We start from the raw sequence: 26,063 nt of genomic DNA, 5'->3' as shown, positions 1-26,063 counted from the left end.
TATTGAATCAACTGTCTACAATTGCAGCAATAATATTAATAATGTTAGGTATAAGCCTATTATTTATTTGGGAAAGGACCGCCTCAATGTAGGGTTTCATGGAACAATGCCTTTTACATAATCTTTGCATAACTTTATTGCCTCCACTCCACCAGAAAGCACACCCACTGCTTATTACCATGTGTCTGTTTTTAAAATAAAGAGAAAAACCAAATGAATCAAACGCAATCTGATTAAGAAAGAGTGGTATTGTATATATGTATATGCATGTGTATCATATTTATTTGGATTGTTTCCTGGCTTGGAGAGGTGGTGTTGCCCTTTGGATATCTAAGATAGAAAGGGCAAGCATGCCCCAACATTGACACAATTGATATGTTTGCAGAGACAGGAGAGAGAGATCGACAGTAGGTGGATAAGCAGAGGTTTATGAATCAGGTTCATTCTGTCAGAGGGGCAGACAGTTAACACTGAGAGGAAAAAGGAAGACAGACATCTTGGAGGGAAATAAAAAGGCAGGCAAGTTATACAGAAGACAGCATAGACAGCTTTGTATACACTATCTGTGCCATCGCAGGGCTTCACAACAGGTATCTGTACATTTTTTTATCCTAATATATTTCTTTAAAATTATATCAACATCTAGGCAGCATCACTCTAAGTTGCAGTTCAAATGCTGACAGGTTTGGCCCAGTAGTTTGAATGTTACTTCAAAGAGGTTAATTGATTAATTAAGGCAATTAATTACACTGCGAATAAGTAGACATCAGCTTGAATTGAAAACTCACACAAGGTGGATTAAACTCTATTAATTACTCCAGTAAATCAATTTTGCTTAGGCACTTCAAGTACTGAGACAGGAGACAACTGTGTAAAATGATTATGAAGCGGTATAAAAAGGTTATTTCAGCCAGTCATGATTATTATGGAAAAGTGACAACTAACACCAAATGTTTGAAAAAGGTCAAACTAATTATGTGAAATGGACAGGTGGCATATTGTAGCTGCAAATCTGCTATTTCAATATTCATCCACTCCGCTTTATGTGGGACAGTTGTTTGAAGATGTACTAAAATTAGGTGCCAATCATTTTTGAATACATTTGTTGAAAATTACTCATCGGGGGAGTGGGCATTTATTTGATTGAGTGTCACTGTTTATGCATTTACTCATAAATGTCTAGGCCTATTTGTGTTTCATGATGCATGTTAGGCTACAGGGACAAGAGGCAAAACAAAAAGGAGAGAGAAAGGAGAGTGTTAACAGTATGTTGCCACCCACCTTGGTGCATGTTGCTCTGTGTTTGCATGGTGCTCACATCCTCAGCGGAGAGATTCTGTCAAGTCTGTTCTCGCCTGACCTTTTCACTCTCCAGGCACGTTTGCAGCTCTCCAATACCTATCAAACTATCTACTCTTTCCCTGCCCATCTCTCTGCCCTATAGCACAAACTTGCATCATTTTCTCTATCCTTCCACATCTGTACTTTCTCCATCTGTTGCTGACTGCTTTTATTATTCTGACCTATACACAGTGCTTACACTTAAAATCTCCACCTCCGTTGTCACTCCGTTCTTTATTGCATTCCCTATACTCTTTGCCTTTCTCTCGGTTCCATCATTCTTTTGACAAGGCAAAGAAAGGCTGCAGGGGCAGTTTTTAGCTTAAAGAGCTGCATGGGAACATACAGTGGGGCAATGGTGGCAACTTGTGTGGAAGTGAACGAGACCATATTTACATAAGCATTGATAAATTATTTTTCTAATTTAGTTCTTTTCACATATATTCAGTATTAGCTTTTTAATCTGTAGTAAACATATTCTTAAATCATTGTCTTTTTTTGTATGTCCCCCAGACATGGAATTCATGTGGCTATACTCCCTGTGCCAGTGCATCCTATCTCTATTTGTAATTGTTGTCAGTGTGAGGTTATGTATGGCTGTTAGTTGCACTGGTACCATGGCCGATACCCAGAAGGGATCTCAGGGTGCCAGGCCCCAACCTAGGAGTGTCTCAGGATGTCTTCGTCTGTGCCTGGGCTTGGTGGGGGCCATAGGAGGTGCAGTGGAAATCCCAGTCTCTGTGTTGCTCAACCTGCGAACCACCCAGTGTCTTTACACCTGCATAACATTAGTGTGCTGCCCACTGCTGGTCAGGCAGTTTACCATGTTCCTGTTAATTCTGGTTACACTGGACACCCACCTGCAGGATCTTTTGGCAGAGAGGTGAGTCTAGAACAATACATATTCAAATCCTCAGTGTAAGTTAAAGGGAGAAAAAGACACAAAATATGCAAGATGTTTTTCTGAGAAATATTCTCATTTTAACAAAGCCTCATATACTTTAAATTACATTGCTGTAATACCTCTTTGTATATGTGTTGCAGTGGGTAAGTATGTGCTTGTTTACTCAGATCTATTCCTATTTTAAAACCAACTACCTCCTCCCATCTAATAAGTAGATCACCTGTTAGCTACCATTTTGTAATGGTTAGTGAGAGAGTTAGGTTTTGTATGTGTTCAGTAATTTACAGTAAGTAGTAACAGCTTCTTTCTTCTCTGTGTGCCAGGTACTCCTCAGTAGTGACCCATCAGCGGGCTTTGTGTGTAGTTCTGCTGTGCTGGGTGGGCTCTGTTCTGTCTTCCTTTGCCCAGTTCATCGCTTCAGATGTTCTTGACACATGGAGAAGCAGGGAGACAGGTCCGGGCTCAGCTGGTCTCGGGCTGGGTGGCAACTGGACGACCTCTATACCCCATCTTACCCGTTCCCCGCCCCCTAGGCACCACTATGACCGCAAGGTCATTGGGAAGAACCTTCCATATGGAGGATTTTTGTCCAAATTTTATGTGGAAGACATGCACAACTTCACCTATGCTGAGATTCACAGCAGCCACTGGGGAGTCTGTGCCCATGACACTATTCTCAATCCTCAATTCTTGGTCTATGTTCATGGAATGACAGTGTTCATGCTCCCCTTGCTTTGCCTGCTTGCCATTTACCTTGACCTGCTATGCATGAAGCCTAAGAAGACTCCTTTTAGTCATAAAGACCCCCCAAAACTTGATTCCTCCCGTGTCCGTTCCGTGGCTATGTCCCTTTCCCTTTTAGTTCTGCTGTGCCTGCCTGTCCACATTATTGATGCTCTCATGCTTTTCACTCCCAAAACCAATATTCCTGCTTGGGGTCATGCAGTTGTCCTGTTCCTCTTTCAGATGTACAGCCTTGTGCCCCAGATCCTATTCACTCCTCCTCAGAAACAGGCGGAAGAAGAACAAGCTTCCTTCCCGCTTTCAATTCTCAACCTTCCACCTGCAGTAGCCCCATCCAGAATAAAATCGTTCCGTATGGTCCTGTGTGAGGCAGCCCAGGCAGCTCCATGGTCTTCAGCTAAACACTCTCTTAAAGCTAAAGTGTGCCCAGAGGTCTGACTTCCTGACAAAGAGAAGACCTGAGCTGTTGTTTTAAATGTAGACAGTTTTTATCAACTAAAAGCCGCTAAAGCTAAATAATCGTCCCGTCACTTCCATGTTGTGGTTGCCTAAGTAATAGCTAGCATTTGAAACAAATGGCATGGGGTCTAAAAAAGAATAAATACATATTATTCTTGCTTGTTATTTGCTTTTTAACTAATCAGCAACCTTGTGCACAAACACTATAAATAACTTGCAAATGAAAAGGCCAGTTAATTATCGGGTCCCACACCAAATGTCAGTGAGAAAATTAAGTCTCCAGATGATGACTACTATCCTGATCACAGATGTCGGTTTTCTTTGACTGCTCTTCCCATGGGTCTTATTCTAAGTCTGTTTTAAGTCTTCGTTAAGCCCACCACAATAATGTAGGTATATGAGTGACGCCATTTAATTAAACATTCATTAATAACATAGTGGCCCAGAGAGGATGCAGCATTGGAGAGAAACCATAATTAACGTGGTTATGACACAATCTTCATGGCTGTTCTGATTAAACTTGTAAATACAATGTGAAGCTCTCTTGTAATAAAAAAGACCTTGCTCGCACTAATTGGATTGTTCATCTTGAACCGTGCTGGTATAAGAAATCACCGATGTTGAAATCCATCTCCTTCTGCATGGAACATTGGCATGACAGCCTACACGCTTTCTTTTTTGTTTCTTGTAATCATAGACCTTCTCTTCCATTTCTCTCAGATTTTTTCAATCTTTCAGCTAGTTTGTCATTTTCCAGCTCTTTCTACTGATTTTGTGTCATTTCTCCATTTATTTATTACTCATGTGTTTCTCCGCTTTCCATTTCCTCTTCATGTACAAAAATAAAAACAGACTACAGTATGTCAATAATATACTTGGGGGGGGGGCTTCCATGGCACTGCCCATTCAATTGTTCTGTCTGCCTAAAAGCTTCCTGATTATGCCAGGCTTCACACAGTCAGCCACCTCAATCAATGCCTCTTACTGTGCTGCTGCTCTGTGCACACATCCACGTTTTACTGGTTCCACCTCTAAACCAATGAACATAAACTTTGTTCATTGCACCAGGGTGACTATAGGGTTGGCTCTAAAGATGGTTAAAACAGGGTTTAATCCAGCATATAGCCACCAGAATCAGAAAGAAATAGAAGTATAAACCACAAATATAAGAAATTATTTTAAAATAGGCTGAGATATTTACTGCAACTCATAGAGAAATATTACGATCATAAACATGAAAATTCTAAATGGGAAAACTATTATTTGAGAGAAATGTAAAAGTAATTCATAAACTTTTCGTGTTATTATTGGCCAGATTGGCTTTTGCGTTATTACTGGCCAGAATATGGTACATTCACTGCATGTTATAAACTTGGGGATGAATGCAACTGACTGTTGTCTGGCTTGTCCCTGTCTCATTTTTGCTTGTGTCTATCGAGTCAGCAATCATCCTTTATGACCACAGTGGTGCACTGCTTGTCATCAAGTTCAGCAGCCAAACTGCATTATTATAGTTACAGTAGATAATGGCCAATTTCCCAGGATGCATCAGAGCAAATGGTAACAGCATTAGAAACTCACCCAACAGTAAGTGGTGAAAGTTTGAATGGGCTTAAAATGTTTCCCTAAGGAAACCATGTAAAACTACGTCAAACATTTACTTTTATTGATGACTATTTTTTCGGTAATGAGAGGCAGAAACAACTATCAGACAAACACAGCCAGACTGAGTGCTGTGAACCCCACAGCAAAACACCAGATGAAACCTTTGTTTGAAGGACATGCACTTCTGTTTGGAAGACGTATAAGAGAAAAATATTCCCTGTTTTATTACTCATCGACCACAGTGGGTCTGATAACAGGAGCTACATGTGCTACCTCTGAGTCATCATAAACTGAAGATATGTCTGGGATGGACTTGTGTATGTGTGTATGTGAATTGTTTGTTGGCCAGAGTGTCAACTCATGCTGGTAGCGCCTGGCAAGTCCATTACTTTGATTGCCGTTTGACAATCTGTCTTTATGACAGGCGACCATGGAGCCTTGCCATCGATGGAAGAGAAACACATCGATCTATCACCCTGCGACCTCCGGCAGCTTTCAAATCTAGCCCTGCACACAGATGGACATGTTGAGTGCTCCTCAACAGAATCGCGTATTGATTGCATGGAAGTTAATGGCAGAGTCATATTTTTCTGTGTGCATCTGACTCGATTCTCCTGTCAGCCTTTCTTCCCTGCTATCTGTTCTTCTGATTCATTAGCGGCACCACAGAACCTTCTGTTTTGTTTATTGTGTTTATTCTGAACAAGCTGCCAGTTGTAACCAGATCCACAGCCTTCATCTTTATCTTCCCACCTATAACTCCTCTATTCCCCATTGATCTAATCATATGCTCCATCTCCTGTTCTCTTTTCACAGGAATTCAAAAACAAAGCCTGTTAATTACCCAGTAAATACATCCAAAAACCAGTCTGATCCCCAAGGTTGTTTTTGGATTCTTTTTATTTTGCCGTGCTTTGTATCTTTCCCCTATAAAGAAATAGTTAGCTATATATCAACAGTGACACATGGACTCTAAAATAAACAAGAATGAAAGACAGGAGAAAAGACAACTAGGCACAGGAGACGAAGAGAGAGAGTAAGAGACTGGGAAAGAGAGGAAAGGTAAGAGGAAAAGAGTAGAAGAAAGACAGCAATTTTTCTACAGTAGAACCAAAAACAAACCATAGGAAGTATACATTTCTTTAACATTTACAATTTTAATAATAACAACGGCAATAATAATAATAATAACAGTAACAACAATCGTAATTGTTCAAATAATAACAATAAAAAAATCAAAAAGACCTCTGGTTTCTCATAAAGACAAATTATTTTTTTTTTAAATTCTTTTTAATTTTTCTTTAAAGATCACTGGACAGTAGTTTGTTCGGCTTTACACCTCTATAGGCTAATATTCTGTGTTAGTATATAGTTGCTTCATAATGCGTTTCAATAGTAAACATTTTTGTTGTTTCTTAAAAGTTTCATTTAATTTATGCTGCTGTTCTGTTTTATACAAATAAGGAATTCAGAGATATGTATACTGTTCTGTCAACATGTTTATTGTACGTATGAATGTTTGCATGTATTTGCGTATGTGTGGTAGCATTCAGAAGAAAAAAATCCATCCATTTTATTTTCTCATTCATTCCTTTTGCTATCACTCCCCTTGCCCTTCTTATTAAGACTTTTAAACCTTTTTATCCTCTTAATGACATTCTAAAATAATTAAGCTTTTCTTTAATGCCTTAACAAGTCATATTCCTTTCTTCTGTGTGAAGAACTCAAGCCCAACACTAATCCTTTCATTATTAGGAGCCAACAAAGGAGGAGTGATAGAGGGGGGCAGACAGAGAGAAAGAGAGATGTAAGGGTGAGGGAAGTCAATGGCAAGAGTGAACGGAGAAGAGGAGATGGAGAATAAATTAAAAAGGAAAGAGAACCATCTTGCAGCGAGGGAAGAAAAATTAAAATCTGACAAAATATTCGTAAGACACCCAACAGGGATAGCAAAAAAGGACGGTTATCCTGTTCATAAAGTATGGATACTTCCTGGAACTCTGGGTTTACACATTCCAGTGTTAGGGAATTTAATATGAGTTATGCTCTGTAGGCACAAAACTTTAGCAATTTGAAAAATTTAAAATTTCTAGTATTGAGCACTCGGTAGCTCCTGGTCAGCGCTACTCCTCTCCTCAGTCCCTCCCCCCCTCTCCGTACACACTACTTCTCCGCCAGTTAAAGATTGAGTTTTGCAAAATTGATGGTTTTCTCCAGGCATGGAATTATAGCAGTCATCTGCCTCTAATTTCCCTTCCACTTTGGCGGCCATACGACCAGAGTGCCAGTTTTCTTTGTGCTCCCTACTTCCCACTCGATCAAAATAATTATGGCATCATTTCGTTATTGTCTACATTCACCTCACCTCTCCCTGTTTTGTCTTGCTCCCTCCATTTGCCACAGTTTCTCCGACTTACAGTATATGGCACAGTTGTTAATGGCTGGTGGGTCTATAGGCTTTCTTTTTCTCCATCTGTCTCAGGGTTTATGTCCGTCTTTATGGAGGATATGGGATGAAATGGAGCGGGATGGACTGGCTGTGTGCAGTATCTGTATACAGTCGTTCTCAGAAGGCCGCCTCTTATGGCGTTTTGTATAGAATTGTATTAGTGCGTGTGTGTGTGTGTGTGTGTGTGCGCGCACAAGTCTGTTTGTACTGTATATAAGAAGAGAGACAGGGAGAGGAAGGGATAGAGGATGAGGTCAGAAGAGAAGGGAGTAGGGAAGCGATGGGGCTACAGTAGGTACTCCTTCTTTCCCTGGCTTGCGTCGTTCCCATTGAGGAAGGCCTCCTGCACTTCGCCATGTTCATCCAACCCACTGGCCTCATGAGTAAGATAGGAACCTAAGTGAAAAGATAGACAGAGCAAGAGACACACAGAGAGGGAGAGAGAGAGAGAGAGAGAGAGAGAGGGAGAGAGAGGGAGAGGGAGAGAGAGAGAGAGAGAGAGACAGAAAGAGAGAGAGCGAGAGAGCGAGAGAGAGAGAGAGAGAGAGACCAAGAGGGACATTTGAGGGGGAAGGTTAGGAGGCAAAGCGTCATGATCACTGCAGCATCATGCAGCACTGTCAGACAAATCAGCGCTAATATTATTGAGTACCATACCTGTGACTGATTAATTCATTAGTTAACTGATTGTTAGGTCAGTACCAAGCAAGAATAGGCTCTCGGGTGCGGTATGAGCCTACCAGCGGAAATTAAGGGTTGGGGATAGATGTGTGAATAGAAAAGGCAGAAGTGGAGGGACAGGTGGAAAAAGATAGTAGAGAGTAAAAGACAGGGAGAGAGGAGAGATTGACAGAAAAGGGTGGAGGGAAGGTTAGGTGCAAGAGAACCATGGCATGTTTGCATCACTCAGACAACCCATCAAACATATTTTTAGACACTTCAGGTCTGTATGATTAATGATTCATTGAAGTGCAGGTTACAGAGAGCAACAGCTGCTCAAGTCGTCTTCCGGTTGGAGTGTCCCTTCACTCCAGGGGTGAGTGACACTCTCATTGTCTTTACGCAGAGGTTGACTGGCATGCTTTCAGTCACGGTGGGGCGAAGACAAACACCTAATGGCTCTGTCTCAACACTGATTGGATGTAATGCTCCTGTCTCTGTGCTGATTGGCGGTCAAGCTATTCTGAATGCTGAATGACAGCTTGTCTAGTCATAAGGTAAGTGATGGCTGCTTGCAGCCCGCTGCACTGTTCCTGGATCATTTCTTGGCAGCCGTGGTGCACAGTCAAAGACTGCCAACAAGGGGGCACTTAGGGAATGCAGGAAGGCTGCTTTTAATAGATGAGCCTTGATACTAACATATAGTCATAAAACATGGGGAACACACCTACATTTCCCACCCTGCCCTAACTCTTCTGCTGTCCTGGACAAGGTTGTTCATCATGGACAGTGTCTGACTGGAGAGGAGCATCCCATCCTGTCTGCTTTGCATTGCCCATTTTACACCCGGCCGAAGCTGGCCTCCAGTAATTATTTTTTAACAAATGTTAGGCCAGAGAGTCGGGAAATTAGAAAAAAGGGGGCCCATCAAAAATGTAATAAAATACACAGAGTGCCATGCTTGTGGGAGAAACTTGGGTGTATTTGTGAGCGTGTGTTACCTTTCTGTCGGACAGAGCACCAGATGGTCACAATGAGGACACAGATGACAGTAAAAACCAGAAACGCCAGAACACCACCTATCACTGCATATGGTACTGCACTGTGGGTCTCTACCACTGCACCGGGATCTGAGAAAGAGCAAGAAAGACAAATAAGTGTGCGTAGGTAGAGCATGGGGTATAAAGGATAATATGGAGATAAAGAGGAGAGAGCAGTGCAGGCAAACAAATGGAGACAAAGAGTGAGATGGATCAAAATTGAAAACAGGAGAGATGTCGAAGTGGGGAGGGGGGGTGTTGGAAGAAAAGTGAGAGAAAGAAAGCACATTAAAACACCAGTGTGGGCGCGAGCGAGACAGGAGAAAGGAAAAGTCGATATCTTCCTCCCAACTTGCATTATCACCTTTTATCATCCCCCACTGTACAGAAAGCCAGGCAGTCAGAATAAGGAAAAGGTAAGAAAGAGGTGGAGAAATGAGGAGACTGTATAAAGAAATAAGTATGTCAGCCTCTAAAAACCCACTCCAGCCAAGCATCTGTCAAGTGCACAATGCATTTTGAATCAGGAAAACTTTGAGTGTTTACACCTTGAGTATATGCAGCCCTGGGAAATGAAATCAAACACTGCACCACAAGATGAGTGAAGAGAGATAAAAACATAAGAAAGGCAAGTTAACTTCTGTGACATGTTGTAGTATAAAACTGCATTAGTAGTAAGGAATTTTTCATGTCAACCTCACCTTTCACCAACTTTACACACCGCTTTAAAGGACAAAACAACAACAAACACAGAAATAATGAAGAAGACTGCTGGTTAGTGATGAAATTGTTAGTTAATTAAGCAATTTGAGTACTGAAACCTGTATTCTCTGTACAGTCTGGTTAATTGGCAGACAGTTAATCAATTATATCTTTATATGTGCAGACATAAAAAATATGTGTCTCAAGTAAAAAGAAGCTGACAACACTAAAAGCAGCTGATTGAAGTGCAGGAAGGTAAAGGAAAAGAAAGACAATGTTAGTATGGTACAAATTAAAGTGATCTGTGCAACAAAAAAAAAAAAATCTTTGAATCTGGGCTCAAATACTGAGACAGTGTCTGAGTTGCTGATAATAACACCAAGCTTCTTTTTATTGATGAGGGGGAAGAAGTGTAGTCTAAGGTCAATAGCAGGGAAGGACAGAGAGTTATTGATGCAGCTCTTGGACCTTGACAAAGTGGAATTAAAACATGAATCATTAAGATAGTGCTATCACATAGAGATCAGGAGAGAAGGAAAAAATGATGGGGGAGTCAAAGGAAAGGAAGAGTTGAGAGGATGGTGTGTTCTTCTACGTGTATTTTTTCAGACAAGCGTCTCATCAAGTACTGTGACAAAACGCATCCCATCCCTGTTCAGGAGTAACACATGCCAATACTTGATCATGCACACAGCATGTACAAGTATTGGCATGTGTGTGCGCTAAAATAAAGTTAAGTTGTGTGCATGTTTAACAGGATCAAGCTGTCAGCCCAAATTCACAGGGGATCAAGCGCTCTACCTTTACCTCACACAACTCTGTTCTTAATCCACCGCAGCCCAAAGCTCAACACAAACTAAGCGACTGTATTTAAAGGTGTGGTACTCCCCCCCAATGATACATCAAAATCAACTAAATGTTCACCAAACTGTTCAAGCCCCAGTGTTTCTTATAACTCTTTATGACATCTCCACACATGCCCAGCAGGTGAACAACCTCTACCTGCCAGAGACTGTGGCAGTGGTAACAGAAGAACAAGAAGGATGCTCCTGCTCTCTGTGCTTCATGTTTCCTTTTAAGCAGCAGAGAAGAGACAGAGAGCAGCTAAAAGGTGAGGAAAGAAAGAAGAGATACCAGTGAGCATGTTTTTGTGTTGAGATGAATTGAATGTGTAGATAAAACAAGAAGGAAACTAAAGAGTGTGTGTGCAGTCACCTGAGAATTATTAAATGAGTAGGGCAGTGGAAGACATCAAAGGAGAACAGGAAAGGACAAGTAGAGAAACGGGGGGGCAGAATACAAAGGTGGGCTTGTTACCTTCTGGGTCCAGGATGAAGCTGGGTGTTAGGAAGGTTGGGGTGGCGGGATAGGAGATGATTGGTTGGGTGGTAGTAGGAGTGGGAGGGACCGTGGTAGTGACTGACACATTATCTACAGACAGACAGGGAATGGGATAACACATACACAAATGCTATTATCTACAACATGCAGTGACATTTGAACATCGATGTTCACAGGGTTTATAGCAAAGTTACTACTGCACATAAAAACATGACACATGCTTTATTGAGGCTGAATATTAAATGAGTTTCATGGCTGCTGTGCCTCAGCATTTTTTGCAACAATTGTTCGGAGACACCTATTTCATCCAATGATTTTGGGTTAGGAGACTTTAAAGGACAAAACAACAACAAAAACAGAAATAATGAAGAAGACTGCTGGTTAGTAATGAAATTGTTAGTTAATTAAGCAATTGGTCAACTTCTTCAATTTAATGAATAAATGTTTCAACGGTTTCCAGCTAACAGGATCAAGCTGTCAAGCCCAAATTCACAGGGGATGAAACAGCACACACTCAAGCGCTCTACCTTTACCTCACACCACTCTGTTCTTAATCAACCGCAGCCCAAATCTCAACACAAACTGAGTGATTGTAATTAAAGGTGTGGTACTCCCCCCCATTGATACATCAACATCGACTAAATATTCACCAAACTGTTCAAGTCCCAGTTTTTCTTATAACTCATTATGACATCTCCACACATGCCCAGCAGGTGAACAACCTCTACCTGCCACAGACTGTGGCAGTGGTAACAGAAGAACAAGAAGGATGCTCCTGCTCTCTGTGCTTCATGTTTCCTTTTAAGCAACAGAGAAGAGACAGAGAGCAGCTAAAAGGTGAAGAAAGAAAGAAGAGATACCAGTGAGCATGTTTTTGTGTGAGAGTGTGTATGAGATGAATTGAATGTGTAGATAGAACAAGAAGGAAACTATAGAGTGTGTGTGCAGTTTTACATGTGCGGAGATGCACACACACACACAGAAAAAAGGTAGTAGAGTGGTGCCAAGAAGTCTTTCTTTCTCCTGCTGTGAAAAACTCATCTGGGAGAATACGGTTAGACAACCACCTGGATCCCTCATCTCCCTTTCAGTCTATGTGTGTCTGTGAGTGTGTGTGCAGGTAAATACATTTGTGCAGCATTTTCTCTGCGATTCTTGGCCAGTGCCAGTCAGTTAAAGGCTGGATGCGCTGCCAGTTCCTTAAACCCTTAATGCAGATTCATTAACAATACCTTCCAACCACAGAGACACCCACCAGACAACACATGCACAAATGCTGACTGGGCAGTGTGTGTGTCTATGGAGAGGAGGGGTTGTGGTTGGGGGAGCATTAAACAGCCTGTGATAAGAAAGTGCGAGAGAGTGGGTGATTGCGCACAGTGGATACCCAACTGCAGGCACGTACGCTTATGTACATGCAGGGCAAAGGAAGGTTGCAGCAGTAAAAGGTTGTGTATGTGTGTGATGTGTGTGTTTGTGGCGGGGGACCTGAGAATTATCAAATGAGTAGGGCAGTGGAAGACATCAAAGGAGAACAGGAAAGGACAAGTAGAGAAACGGGGGGTAGCAGAGGCAGAATACAAAGGTGGGCTTGTTACCTTCTGGGTCCAGGATGAAGCTGGGTGTTAGGAAGGTTGGGGTGGCGGGATAGGAGATGATTGGTTGGGTGGTAGTAGGAGTGGGAGGGACCGTGGTAGTGACTGACACATTATCTACAGACAGACAGGGAATGGGATAACACATACACAAATGCTATTATCTACAACATGCAGTGACATTTGAACATCGATGTTCACAGGGTTTATAGCAAAGTTACTACTGCACATTAAACATGACACATGCTTTATTGAGGCTGGATATTAATTGAGTTTCATGGCTGCTGTGCCTCAGCATTTTTTGCAACAATTATTCGGAGACACCTCTTTTATCCAATGATTTTGGGTTAGGAGACACACATATAAAACAAGAAATGGAGGACAGACTTTTTTAAAATGCGCTAATCAGCAGTGGAGGCTGATGCCATTTCGGTACCAGAGACAAATGTAACTAATTATTTTTCTAAATTGACTGTGTGTGGGAAATGGAATCGATCTCGACCCCTGACAAGCGATAAGGAAACAGACAAATTACGTTCTTTGGTGGACCTCTAGACCAGCTGAGGGGGTTAAAAGAGACATTTACAATGGGAATGACATGCTTTAGAGGAGGGGCTGAAGAGAATTACACCTGGCAGACTGACATTCATCTACGAGGCAACAGGAATATATAGAAACACATTTTCTATCACTGACACATTTTCTATGGTACAATGGCAGGAGAGACAGAGACATTGTCTGTGACAGATGCATTCCCAGTGGAGTAGTGCCATGCAGGGACAGTCTCATTCAATGTTGAACAATAGCTTGGATCTTGACACATTCTCCCGATCAATGGCTGAGACACAATGGTAGGTAGAGAGGTAGAAAGAGACAAGTTCATATTGCTGTTAAAGACAAAAATAATGGCTGACACCAACTAAAAGGGAGACGGAGGACGAGGTGTGGAAGCATGCACGTCTGTGTGTAAAAATCAGCACTTTCTGAGTGAATAACACGCCGCTTCATCAAACAATCTCTATAAAACCGCAACATGCAAGGTAGTCTTTGAACTCCAAGTCTCAGGACAGACACACACACTCAGAGCTTGTTATTAAATGTGAACACATGTGCACAAGTGTGTGCATATTTGTGCATAAATGCACACATAAGTGCACGTACAGTACGTGTACAGTATAAAACATTGACAAAACATTGACAAACACACACACACACACACACACACACACACACACACACACACACACACACACACACACACACACACACACACACACACACTGCCCTTTCTGCTCTTTTCTGAGTAATTTATTGGTAAGTATTCCTCTGTCTCTTCTATCCCTTTCTCCCACTGGCCCTAAGATCATCAATCTCTTTTTGCACTCTTCTTATGTCAGCACTATGCCATCTCCCCTCCTACATTTTTTTCTTTTTTTTTTTCAAGCCCAGCCCTGGTCTTTCTTATGGAGAGAAATGTACATGATGCATAGTGCATTTAGTAAATCTAAGTTTTTTGTGAAAGAAAAGTAAGAGGGGAGCTATATAAAGGTATATTGGACTATAGACAGAAAGAAAAATGACCCTAATATCATCATAGTGTGTGTGTATATCTGTTAACTCTATCCTTTATGTGTGCAAGTGTGAGTGGATACATGTGTGTGTGCACGTCACTGAGTAACAGGGCCGAGGATTAATGACTGGGGTTGCTGCACTAATTAAACGGACTCTGATTCATTTCTCTTGACTATCACAAATGACCTACAATAATTGTTTCTCACCATTTCCAACTTTTTCCTTATCTTTCTAACAACGTCGCCCTCTTTATTTTTCCACTTTTCTCTTCACTAAATTCTCTTCCCTCCTTCACTTTCTTTCTCTCTGCTGCCTCTCCGGTTTCATTCCTTGGTTCCCTCACTGCCTCTCTTCAACTTAATTAAGTAGAATGCCATACAGCTGTCGTTCTCTTGGCCGATAGCGTCCCTTTTTCCTACATCATATTGTTATTCATTAACACTATATGGCTGCCAATCAGGCACACAGCCCATGTTATTTGCAGGGATGGATGTGGTGGCACTTGTGATAATGACGCTTCTCCTTGTATCTCATTCTTGCAGAAGTGTGCCTGAGGATACTGCACCGCTATTTTGGTTGAACCCTGTTATTCTTTCAAGTTTAGTCTTCCTGATTATAAGGGCCTTGCCCAAAGCAGTGGTGGCTCCAGCTGTTAATCAGCACTTTGAATGAAGATACTGGTCAGAGGTCGACTGCTGATGCCAAGACAGATTGGCTGAAGAGTCATTCAAGATGTACTCGGATGCCAAAAGAGGTGTGTTGTCAAGTGTGGGGGAAAATGGCAAAGAAGAAAATTTTTTCAGACAAAATTGTCTGTATTATCTCTGTCTGGCTTCCTCTGCCACTAGCCCACAACCTTTTCCCATTTTCATTCTAATTCTGTTTTTTGAAAGTCTCACTTCATTAAACAGAAGTCTATGTTTTTCATTCCAATTATCCTGACAGCTCATTACAATAGCTGAGAAGACACACACTAATACTTGGTCACTTACTATCCCCTTCATCTCACTATGCACCAATTGTTTTGACTTTCTATCACTCTCCTCTGCCTCTGATGAAACTTTCTACCTTTGCTCAATTTCTGTTTTCAGATACATGCACATGCACACTCACATACCTACTGTATGCATGTAAGTGAGTTACAAACCGTATACGCCAACATTAACAATTCTTATATCTCCATCTCTGCCTCTCTCTCTCTCACTTCCTTTGCCTCTCTATCTTCCACACTCTCTCATGCAATTGTAATGGGTTTTATTGGCTTGGTGATTCATGTGGGTGCAGCAGCTCAGTTCAATTACTGTACATAAGGGAGCCTGCTGGGTTTTCACCAGACAATCAGCAACATTCCTTCCCCAGTCACATGCACATCCATTCACATACACCTGTGCATATATAGTACATGCACATAAAAAAAAAATCCAATTTCTTTTTAACAATGGTGGCAAAGAAATGACACAACCAACAGAGAACACTTCCTTTTCACATTTTGCAAAATCTTCCTGTAAGTCCGTGTGGATAATCTGTTCGTTTAAAACAATTTCTCACATTTATATTATTAGTGATTCTGAAAGTTGCTATATAATTTGATCCTAATAAGTTGTGCACACATTAAAACTAGCAGGAAACCTATCTTTCTCTATATCATAAACACATTAAAGCCCATGAACACACTCACACAGATTTACAAGTGAGGCCACTCAAATGAAGCTGAGCTTCAATGCATCACGTCTTTGCTACAGCACGGACTCCCTGGAGAGTTTCCCACTCTTCGCTTTCTGTTCTCCATCGCCCACATTAAGCCCGTCTCCCCTCGTACAGTGACAAAGCCTAAAGCACCTACGACAAATTGGCAGCCACTTTCGCCTGAGTCTGCGCTCAGTGTACAGACCCTGATGGCAGATAACTCTCACAGAGGGAAGGTTGACACGAAATAAGAAGGAGAGAGACAAGACAGAGCACTGGTAGTTTTTCTGCACCTGAAATAAAATGGTTTCTTTTCTGCTGACTCATCCTTTACAAGGTATCCTCCAGCGCTCCCTCCATGCCCCTGCTTCCCCCCACAGTGCACTGTGGGCTTTCCTCTGGGAAGGCTGGAAGCCAACTAAACTGACATCCCATTTATCTGACAGGCAGTGGTATTGAATGTTAACCTGGGTTCGACCTCCATCTTCCTTCTTTGTCTTTTCATCCCTCCCTTGCGCCATCCATTTTCCCCCAACTTTTTACTAATATCTCTATATGCCCTATTCAAGAAATCGAGACCGTCTTTGGTTAAAGACACTGAATTGAGACTGGCGGGCAAGCCATTGGTAAGGTGAGAAAAAAATGAAACGGTGTGGGAGGAGTGGACAGAGGGAGAGGATGTGGACAGGAGGTGTAAAAGAGGTGAGAACAGCAGGCAGAGGACCAAAGGACTGGGTAGTAGAAGAGAAAAGGAGCAATTATAGAGAAGAGAGAATAACTGGAAGAGATGGAAAAGGTGTGGTAAGAAAAAGAGCTAATGATGAAGTGGTTAAAATACTGACTTAAAGAGAAAATAAGCCCACAGAGAATGACAAAGTAAAGAGAAGCCTGAGTGGAATGAGGCTGTGTCTTTTTTCTATCACCAAAGTCTTTAGGAATAGGCAAAAAGCTTTGTTACAAAATGTAATATTCACTATTTAAAAAACAAAAAACAAAAAACCGAAGACACCAACTATTACAACGTGGGTGCTGGAATGAAAAAAGCACTGTGGGTAAGTGTTGGAGTTATGAGTCATCTTAGCATATTGTACAGCAAGGAATCATATTTTGTCATTATTGACTAATGAACTTAACCATCAAAATATTGCACTTCTCTTACACCATATCAAGTCATGCATGGTAGTTCATGTGCATTGGCAGTGATGTATAGCAAACCCGGTATTATCTAGTTATGGTTTATTTAAAAAGACACACATATTACTGGAACCTTTGGAGCCTAAATGTGAGGGGTTCCTTTGACTTTACTTGAGTAATTAAGACTGTGTTAATTGGATTATTAGTTGTGACTTACAGGAAAATCAAAAGTCGCTTTCAATCTTTAAAAGACAAATATGATGCCTGGATCAACAACTCTGAGCCCCTGAGATAAGGTTAGAAACAACCTGCTCAGTGGGAGAGGACACATTTTGTTAAAGTGCAGCAAACCAACACAGATACAGGACTACACCAGGAGGATTTAGGAAGCTGATTGCTGGAAAGCCAAGTTGCAGAGCAGACGAGCTGGTGCTTGGCTTATGTTGGCTATGTGGATTTCTGGTCTTTTATGGATTTTGGTTGAGGCATCATTACTTACTTGAAGTGTTCTTTTTTTTTTCAAAATAAGAAAGTACTGCATGTGTCATGATCCGGACCTCGTTTCCACTTCCTGCCAGGGACTTTTACTTTGTAGCCCCATTTACCTGCTTCCTGCCTTATGTTTTGTTAATCATTCAGATTGTTTTCACCTGTTCCCTGGTTGATTGTTTTTTTTAACTCTGTTCTGTTCCTGACCTGAGGTTTGGTTTTGTTCAGTTTTTGAGTCAGTTTTATTACCTTAATACCTTAGTATTCTAGTGTTCATTTTGGTTTAGTAGGTTATGTTTCGATCTTTTGTTGTTGAGACTTAACCTGGTCATTACTCCTGGTCAGTTTACTCCCTCTCACTGTCTCTTCACTTGGGTCTGTCCTTATACTAAAACTTGACAGCATGAGAAAAAAGTTACATCAAATTAATAACCAGCACAGGGCATCTGCATGAAATAAAGAAGGTAAATGATAAAACGCAAAAAAGAGGAAATGCCACAGGAAAGTCAACAGCTGAAAAAAATGGTGAGGTGAGACAAAGGCAGAACATTTTATTTTTTTTTTACAGAGGAGATAACACACATCAAAGCTCAATATGTCTAACCTTCTAGGATTGAGAGAGAGTGAAAGGGAGAGGAAGTGAGAAGGAGAGTGAAGTGGGGGATGTCACCTTTCATCTTACCACTGTTTTCACCCTTGATACCAGTGCAAACTGCCATTACAGTATGTGTGCTGTTTGATTCTAGACATGCTTGTACAAGAGTGTGTGGTTGTTGATTGTGTGTGTGTGTGTGGATGTGTAGGAGAGAAAGAGACTAGTAATGTGATGGTTGAGGCAGTGCTAACGAAAAGGAGCTTTACAATGCTATGTAAGATGTCCTGTCTATATTCCACCTATCTATCCCTCTGCTTCTGATCTCCACACAAGGTGCTGGGAAGCAAGGACAGGAGTTGCCACCAGGCTGGGGGAGGAAAGGGAGCAACCTGCCGAGTGACAGTAGTGTGCACACAATTGGGCCAAACCCCAAACATATGATGAAACTTCTAATGAGGAGCCAGCTTTGCAAGTCCCAGTAACCTATTCCAATTTTGCTCCTAATTGACTGCAAGGTTACTCAGTTTGTTACATGTGTGGATTACACAGCACTTATGCACATCAATACCTTTTTTCAGATGTTCTTGAAATTCAGAGAGGAAGTTGGCCAATTTGCCACATTTCCTGAGAAAAATGATGAAACATCACTCTCCTCCTTGATCCACCGTGTGCAGTCTATCTGGGTCAACATTCATTACAAATTTAGCCACCACCAGTAGGTGCAGCATCTTGGGAAACTTGTAAAACAACAAAAGCCCACATCTTCTTCCTCCCTCTCTGATATGTCTGCTTATGCAACAAGCAAAGTTTATTCACTGGAATTTTAAATGCGACAGATGTTTCACAGTTGTTTCCTGTCAAGTGTACCTGTGCAGATTCAGCATTGTATTAATACTTTGCACTGTTTGTTAACTTATGTTGTCTTCATCTTCTATGTGTTAGCTTGTATTCTGGAACCTATTTAGTTGTCAAAAAGTTATTGTGAATTCTTTCAAGACATGAGTGGGTCAGAGGATCCAAGTTAAATTGGTTCTTTACAAGAGGCGGCCTGAATAATGATGCTGGTGACTAGCATCAGAGCAGAGTAGCCAATGTCGTCTTTTGGAATCAATATCTCTGTTGAATCAATTGCACAGGAGATTTAGCAGAGGTTTCCTGCTGTGTACCAAATCAGGAAAATAAATAAAGCCGAAAGATAGATGAAACAAGCATCAAGATTTAATAGATTTGTTGCTCAGAGCAAGTATAGCCAGACTCCAAAGACACTGGGAAGATAAAAGGATCAATAAAATTCAAGATATAAAAAATAAAAAAATAAACATCAAAACACAAGAACAAGAAATGTACCAAACACCAGTTCCATTGAACACAAAATTATTCAGAACAGTTAACAATTACCTAGGTCTGGAAATGAAAATGAAGAGATAAAAGAATAAGTGGAGCAAACTTTCAAAAGTACTTGTGGAAACTCGAAAAGAACTTGCAACAAATAATTAACTATTATTCATGGTTACTCACCATACACTAATAAGGTGTAATGATCAGCAGCGCGCCCATAGTTGTTCTGGGCCTGGCACAAATATGTCCCATTGTGTGATTGGCTGAGACGGGCAATCTGAAGGTTGGGGCCAGAAATATCTGCCCTCTCAGGTAAGGTGTCATTGATCTTGGACCACTGAATGTTCCTGGGCCTATAGGAGAAGAAGAGAGAAAGCTCAATGTTTGATGCGGGAACAATGTTGTTTATTGACCACAGGGTCAATGGTTTGATCCCCGGTCCTGGCTGTATGTCGAAGTGTCTCTGGGCATGACAGTGAACCCCTAACAGCACATTCCCCTCCTCAGCTGTGCAGTGCCGGTCTAAGCCCGGTAGAAATTGGGGAGGGTTGCGTCAGGAAGGGCATCCGGTGCACTATGCCAAATCATCATGCGGACAATGATCCGCTGTGGCGACCCTGAACTCATGGGATAAGCCGAAAGGACAAAATTGTTTTTCTCTGGTTTTATACATTCAAGTTAACTGAACTTTGAGTTTTGCGCTGAAAAAAAACACACCTACAATCTGGGCTAGAAGATATTGAAGTGTTTATTTTATGATTTTATTTTGTGTATATAAAGTCATTGGGTCGACTGGACAATGTTTTAAAGAGCTAAACTGTATAAATAAAGTTGATTTGGACATTTTATTTAATATTTTAGAGCAGATCATCAATATATTCACATAACTAAATTCAAAGCTGCAAGGCTTTTAATATGTAAACACATCCCTATTAATCTCTGCATTGTTTCACAAATACACACGCTAAACAAGAACAGTCTGATCTTCCAGTACCCACCATTTAAATCCATTTAGATTTACTGTTACTACTACAACCACCAGTGCTGGCTAGTAACACTGGTATTGTATGGCATTGTATTAAATTGATGCAATGTTATGTCATGGTAATTGTCTTTTGCTGTTATTTACTAATGCTACTTTTATACATTTCACCCCACCTAAAGTGCTAAAGGGTTTAAAAAACGAGAGAATGGAAGGAGACAAGATATTGAAGCACAGACACCAAGAGATGCTATAAAAAGAGAGGTGAAAAAGGAGGGTAAAGAAGCCCACAGGGGGAGGATGACATGAGATGAAAGTATAAAAGGGGCTTGAAGAAGGAGCCAATGGCAAAAGAGGGCTGCATCGTGACAAATAATGAGGAGAAGGATGGTCAGAGGCCAACTATGGTGTGAAAGGGTTGGCAGAAGGGAAAGGAGAGCAGATGAGAGGGAAAAGGGGTGTCAGATGTTAAGGCTGGAAAAAAAACAGGAGGAAAGGCAGAGACAGAGAGAATGTGCTACTACTGATCGAGGAAGGACAGAGAGAAGAAGACATGGTGTGGTGGAAGATAAAATGAATTGGTCATGAAAGACACGCAGGAAAAGCAGACAGGAGGTGCGAGGATTACACAGACATCCTGATGAACGAGGCAGTGTGTGTGTGTGTGTGTGTGTGTGTGTGTGTGTGTGTGTTTAAACAAGAAAGAGGTTTAATTAGACTTCCTGAGGGATTAGAACCCAGATGAGTCAGGATTGTAATCTGGCCAGGGTGGCATGAGCCATGACTCTCTCTCTCTCTTACACACACACACACACACACACACACACACGTACACACACTAAACGTTCACAAACCAAATCTCCTTCTGCTCCTCTAAACACACACACACACACACACACGCACACACACACACAGCAATTCCTTTAAAAGCCGACGCGCAAAGAAATACACACAATCAAGCGAAATGACAAGACATCAACACAATGAGTGTGTGCCCTGCCACCAAAAGAAAGTGGCACATAATTGGTTATTTATGCTTAACAGGCAGTTAACAGAGCCGGGGAGCAAGCATGAGGGTGACAAGGGGACTACAGTGTGTTTGAGTGTGTGTGTGCAGTCCAGCGTGAGATGAGGGTCAGAGAGTGGAGTCGTCCGCTGTCCCATTCCTCACTGTCATATACGTGAGCATGCATCACACAGACGCAATAACACACAGTGTCCCTAACGAGCCATTACAAAGCTTTAGTGGGGCTATAGCCAATACGCTTCTCATCCAGTCCTCACTGTGGGATTTCACTAAAGGCATCACACACACAAGCACCAAATGCACACAATTTGGCTGCATGAAGCTTTACTGGGGAGCTTTAGGACTTGACGCCCACAGACAGACGGACCATCTTGGGGAGGTTTTAAGAGCTTAGGACCCAATACTCTTCTGGAAAGTGCACAAAGGGCTGTGAACACAGTAAAAAAGGCTTGTTTAAAATCTGGCTCTTAAAAGTGTTTTCACTGCTGATTTGGTTTAGTCGCTCTTCCACACAGAGTCACATACAGGTTTATAATATGTCCACATTTACACTTAGTTACTAGTATCTGTTCACACACTACTGGTAGCCTCTCTGTCTTAAGCCTTGACCTGTTTTTCTCCTTTATGCAATTAAATATGGATCATGTGGTTTTTTAAATTTATTTCACCCGCCAATATTACTTGTAATTACTAGTAAATGTCAGGTGCCACCACTCTTCTGTTTTTTGTCAGACTTAGAAGCTAAGTGCTTCTTTAAATTTGGAAAATATTCTGAATAATTCAATGACAATGGGAACATTATCATGTAATTTACATGGTATATATTAATTACTGCACTTGCCCAATTACTTGCCCAATGGCAGCTGGGACATGCTGCAGCATCCTGTGACCCTGAACATGATAAGTGGTGGATGGATTTTAGTCATATCTACAGTTCACTGGATCATGTATGTGAAGTTGATGTGGTGGGGGACATGTGGTTGTATTTGATATGATACAATTTCCCTATGATTTCTTTAAAAGGTTTCGTTCAGTTCGATGTTCAGTTCAATGTGATGTGTGTACAGTAATCATCGGGAATATATTAAGGTTGGTGGAAATTAGAAATATTTAGTAAGTACTTGAACTGTCATTGAAAGAAGCCTTGTATAATGTGGGATACTAGTTATGTAGAAAGGTGATACCTTAGTAAAGAGAAAAAAGTATAATACTAACACAGGGCTTCAGTCTGTTTAATGCTACTTATTGGAAAAGTTCACAGTCATTTCTCTTATATTTTAGTTTGGCTTCCGAAAACTGTACTGAGCCCTGTTAAAGCACGTACAGTATGTTCTCCTTTCAGCAATGCCTCGCTTTGCTCTCACACATTTGGTAGTCGTCCAGGAAAACCATTGTTTTCTGCTGCAGCCAGTGAGAAGCTCCACTGGAGCAGGTAGAGGTTACTCAAGGTTTTGTGTGTGTGTCTGTGTGTCTGTGTGTCTGTGTGTGTGAGTGTGTGTCTGCGCGCGTGTGTGTGTATGGGTATGGTGGATAGTAATATCTTGGAAAACAAACTGTAATTTTTTTTCAGTAAAAGCATCTGTGTGATATTCACAGATCACCTACTTGATTTACGTCTGTATCTCCCAAGTCATACTTCAGTCAAGAAACTATTTAGCAGCGTTTGGCAGCGCAACTGACTGCTAAATTTGAGTGGGTATATTGGATATGTATTGATGGGGCGGATGTAGCTCAGTTGGTAAAGGCAGTCGTCCACGGACCACAGGGTGAGTGTCCCTGGGCAAGACAGTGAACTCCTAACAGCCCATTCCCCTCCCCAGCTGTGCAGTGCCGGTCCATGCCTGGGAAATTGGGGAGGGTTGTGTCAGGAACGGCATCCGGTGTAAAAACTGTGCGAAATCAACATGCGGACAATGATCTGCTGTGGCGACCCCGAACTCATAAGCCGAAAGGACAAAAAAAAATATTGGATAGGCATGCACTTTTCTAATCTAAACCCTTTTAAAAATCATCCCAAAGATCAAATACTAAACACAAATTGCCAGAATTAACAATAGTCCCTATGGGTTTGTAGCTACATGCTACTTAGAACCTAAATGTCATTCGGTGGCTGTTTTGATATTTTGATGAGTATTTTTTCTTCCATAATATTTTGTCCTCGCTTGTAGATAAGGATACTTATTCCAGGCCCCTGAGGGCTGCAGCCCTGCTTATTTTCCACCTATTCTTGTCCTACCCACTGCTGTTAACCTGGGTCAGGTGTGTTCACTCAATCAGCAGTGGCTCATGCAGGGACAGCTGAAAACAGACAGGGCGCGAGGACCTGAAATGACTACACAGATTGTATGAGTTGCCATTGGACTTGGCAAGCTTCTGCATGTCCTTGTCAATCAACAAGGTTTGTGTCACAATTTTGTGGCAAAAGTAGGAAACAGGTGTCATTTACTGAAGGTAGATAAGAGACTGACTGAAGTTATTTAGCACATGTAGACATATAGACTTACAGAGGGTTCCCTGTGACGGAGCAGGTGAGACTTAGAGAGTCGCCCTCTCGCAAAATGCCAGAAGGAGGAACAATTCTCACTGTAGGTGCAACTGTAGAGAAAGAAAGGAGAGGGTAGACATATGAGTATGAATGAGAGAGAAGCATAATAAAAAACAAAATGGCCCAAAAATGATCAAAAAGTAGTGACAATCACAGACGACAAAAGACAGGAAAGAAACGGACAGCAAAAGAGGAGACAAAAAGGAGGAACAAGGGAAACATGAGAAAGTGGCATGAAGAAGGGTCTTGAACATCTGTTTCCAAGGTAACCAGCCGACAATCCTACGGTTCAGACACCTGGTATCATAAGCAGCCCACCGCTCCAGCAGCTGCTGTACTGCACTTACTTCAGTAACAGAGCGATGGGACACCAAATACACACTGACAGTTGGTTATTATTGCCAGTTCTCTGGCTGGAAGAACCACCAGCACGCAGATTGAAAAACTGTTGAATATGAATCGTTCAGATCGATCAACAGACATAAATATACATGTGGCCAATTACTTACAAAAGTACTTGTTGAATATTAATCATATCACCAAATGTAAATATTTATATACACCTGTGGAATATTTGACTTCGCAGAAACTGTAGATACGTCATGAGGAGAAAACAAACAGATTGATTAAATATTGTTAACTTAAGTAATATTGGTTAGATAGGATTCGGAATACTAAAGGAGCACTTTCAGCATTTATTAGCATGTAATACATTTTGTATTCGTGCATCAACTACATGCTGGTGCATGTAATCTGATGCATTTCTTATATTCTTTGTTAGAATAAAAAAAAGTGACAAACCCCTCCAAAAAGATAGATGTAAAAGAAATAAGATTCACATTTCATAAATAGTAAATTATACATTTTAGACTACTAAAAATTTATCATAGCTGTCTAACATTTCAACTGTAGTCCTACTGAACTTTCAATTTGTCAAAATATTAATTTAGCTAAAAATAATAAAATATGGTTCTTTCTGAACATATTACCCTGAGCAAATAATAGGTTTAAGCCAATGATACATTTAAAATTCTTTCAGCTTTTTTACAGTCTTCACTTCCCTTGAATGGATATAGTAAAGAGATTTCAGTGCATACTAAAATATGCAAATAAGCTAGCAGAGATCAGTCAATCCCAGAAAAGTACTGGGATCATTGCACATACTAATGTGATACAGGTTTTTCATAGCTGATGTTGGTTTGCCGCTTAAACCACAGCCCTAACCTGGCTGCAGGCCTGTTTCTGCCAACTCCCTGCATGACAAGATTTGTATGTATTAGGTTTTAATGAGAGCAGGTCTCACACAGGGCAGCTCTGAGCATCACTGTGTTAAAATCCTGGACTGTGTGTAAATGAGCTTCATTCTAAAATGAGATATCTACCATTTGAAAAATGAGACTGCTACCCTGACAAAATTATTGCTGGCATTAAAATAAAGCACTATAATGAATAGCACTGAAGTAGCAACTTAAGTGACAGCAATCCAGATGGAATAATCCGTGGTTTTGAAATATGTGGCAATGAATATTGTGTTACATCATTTGTTCCCTAGATGGACAGAAATCGCTCTGATGTAAAGTGTACACACACTCACACACTGAAGGGAAGACTTACAATACACATCCAGGCGGTAGTGTCGAACCCTCTTCTGCCCGCTCAGTGCTGGGTGAAACGCCTCACAGCTCAGTGCAGCTCCATTGTCTTTCCTTTCTACTGGGATACGAATGGTGCTGGACACACTGAACGTCTTCCCGTTGTCCTGCTGGGAGACTACGCCTGGAGAGAAGCAGGCGGAACCCAGAGAATGAGACAATGGAAGGGAACAAGATAGGTGTGGTGGCCAAGAAACACGTTA

The 26,063-nt window shown here is 41.3% G+C and overlaps 1 protein-coding gene across 9 annotated transcripts in view; it reads right to left on the bottom strand.

Moving 5' to 3' along the window:
* Nucleotides 1–5,935: 5,935 nt before the first annotated feature.
* The window catches only part of cadm4 (cell adhesion molecule 4), a 135,244-nt gene continuing 115,116 nt past the window's right edge, over nt 5,936–26,063 (bottom strand). For 6 of the 9 annotated variants that reach the window (XM_067511100.1, XM_067511098.1, XM_067511103.1 and 3 more), the window contains 7 exons: nt 25,823–25,984; nt 24,168–24,258; nt 19,835–20,007; nt 12,844–12,957; nt 11,222–11,335; nt 9,164–9,292; nt 5,936–7,898 (listed from right to left, as the gene is read on the bottom strand). In XM_067511100.1, the coding sequence (XP_067367201.1) occupies nt 7,789–7,898; nt 9,164–9,292; nt 11,222–11,335; nt 12,844–12,957; nt 19,835–20,007; nt 24,168–24,258; nt 25,823–25,984 (893 nt within the window). In that variant the 3' untranslated portion in view covers nt 5,936–7,788. Of the gene's footprint in view, nt 7,899–8,159; nt 8,239–9,163; nt 9,293–11,221; nt 11,336–12,843; nt 12,958–19,834; nt 20,008–24,167; nt 24,259–25,822; nt 25,985–26,063 lie in introns of all 9 variants that reach the window. The other 3 variants (XM_067511102.1, XM_067511106.1, XM_067511104.1) reach the window with 3 other exon arrangements.

The sequence above is a fragment of the Channa argus genome, chromosome 7, assembly GCF_033026475.1.
Source record: "Channa argus isolate prfri chromosome 7, Channa argus male v1.0, whole genome shotgun sequence".
In the NCBI taxonomy this organism is placed as follows: Eukaryota; Metazoa; Chordata; class Actinopteri; order Anabantiformes; family Channidae; genus Channa; species Channa argus.
This window is presented reverse-complemented; position numbering and strand designations above follow the sequence as displayed.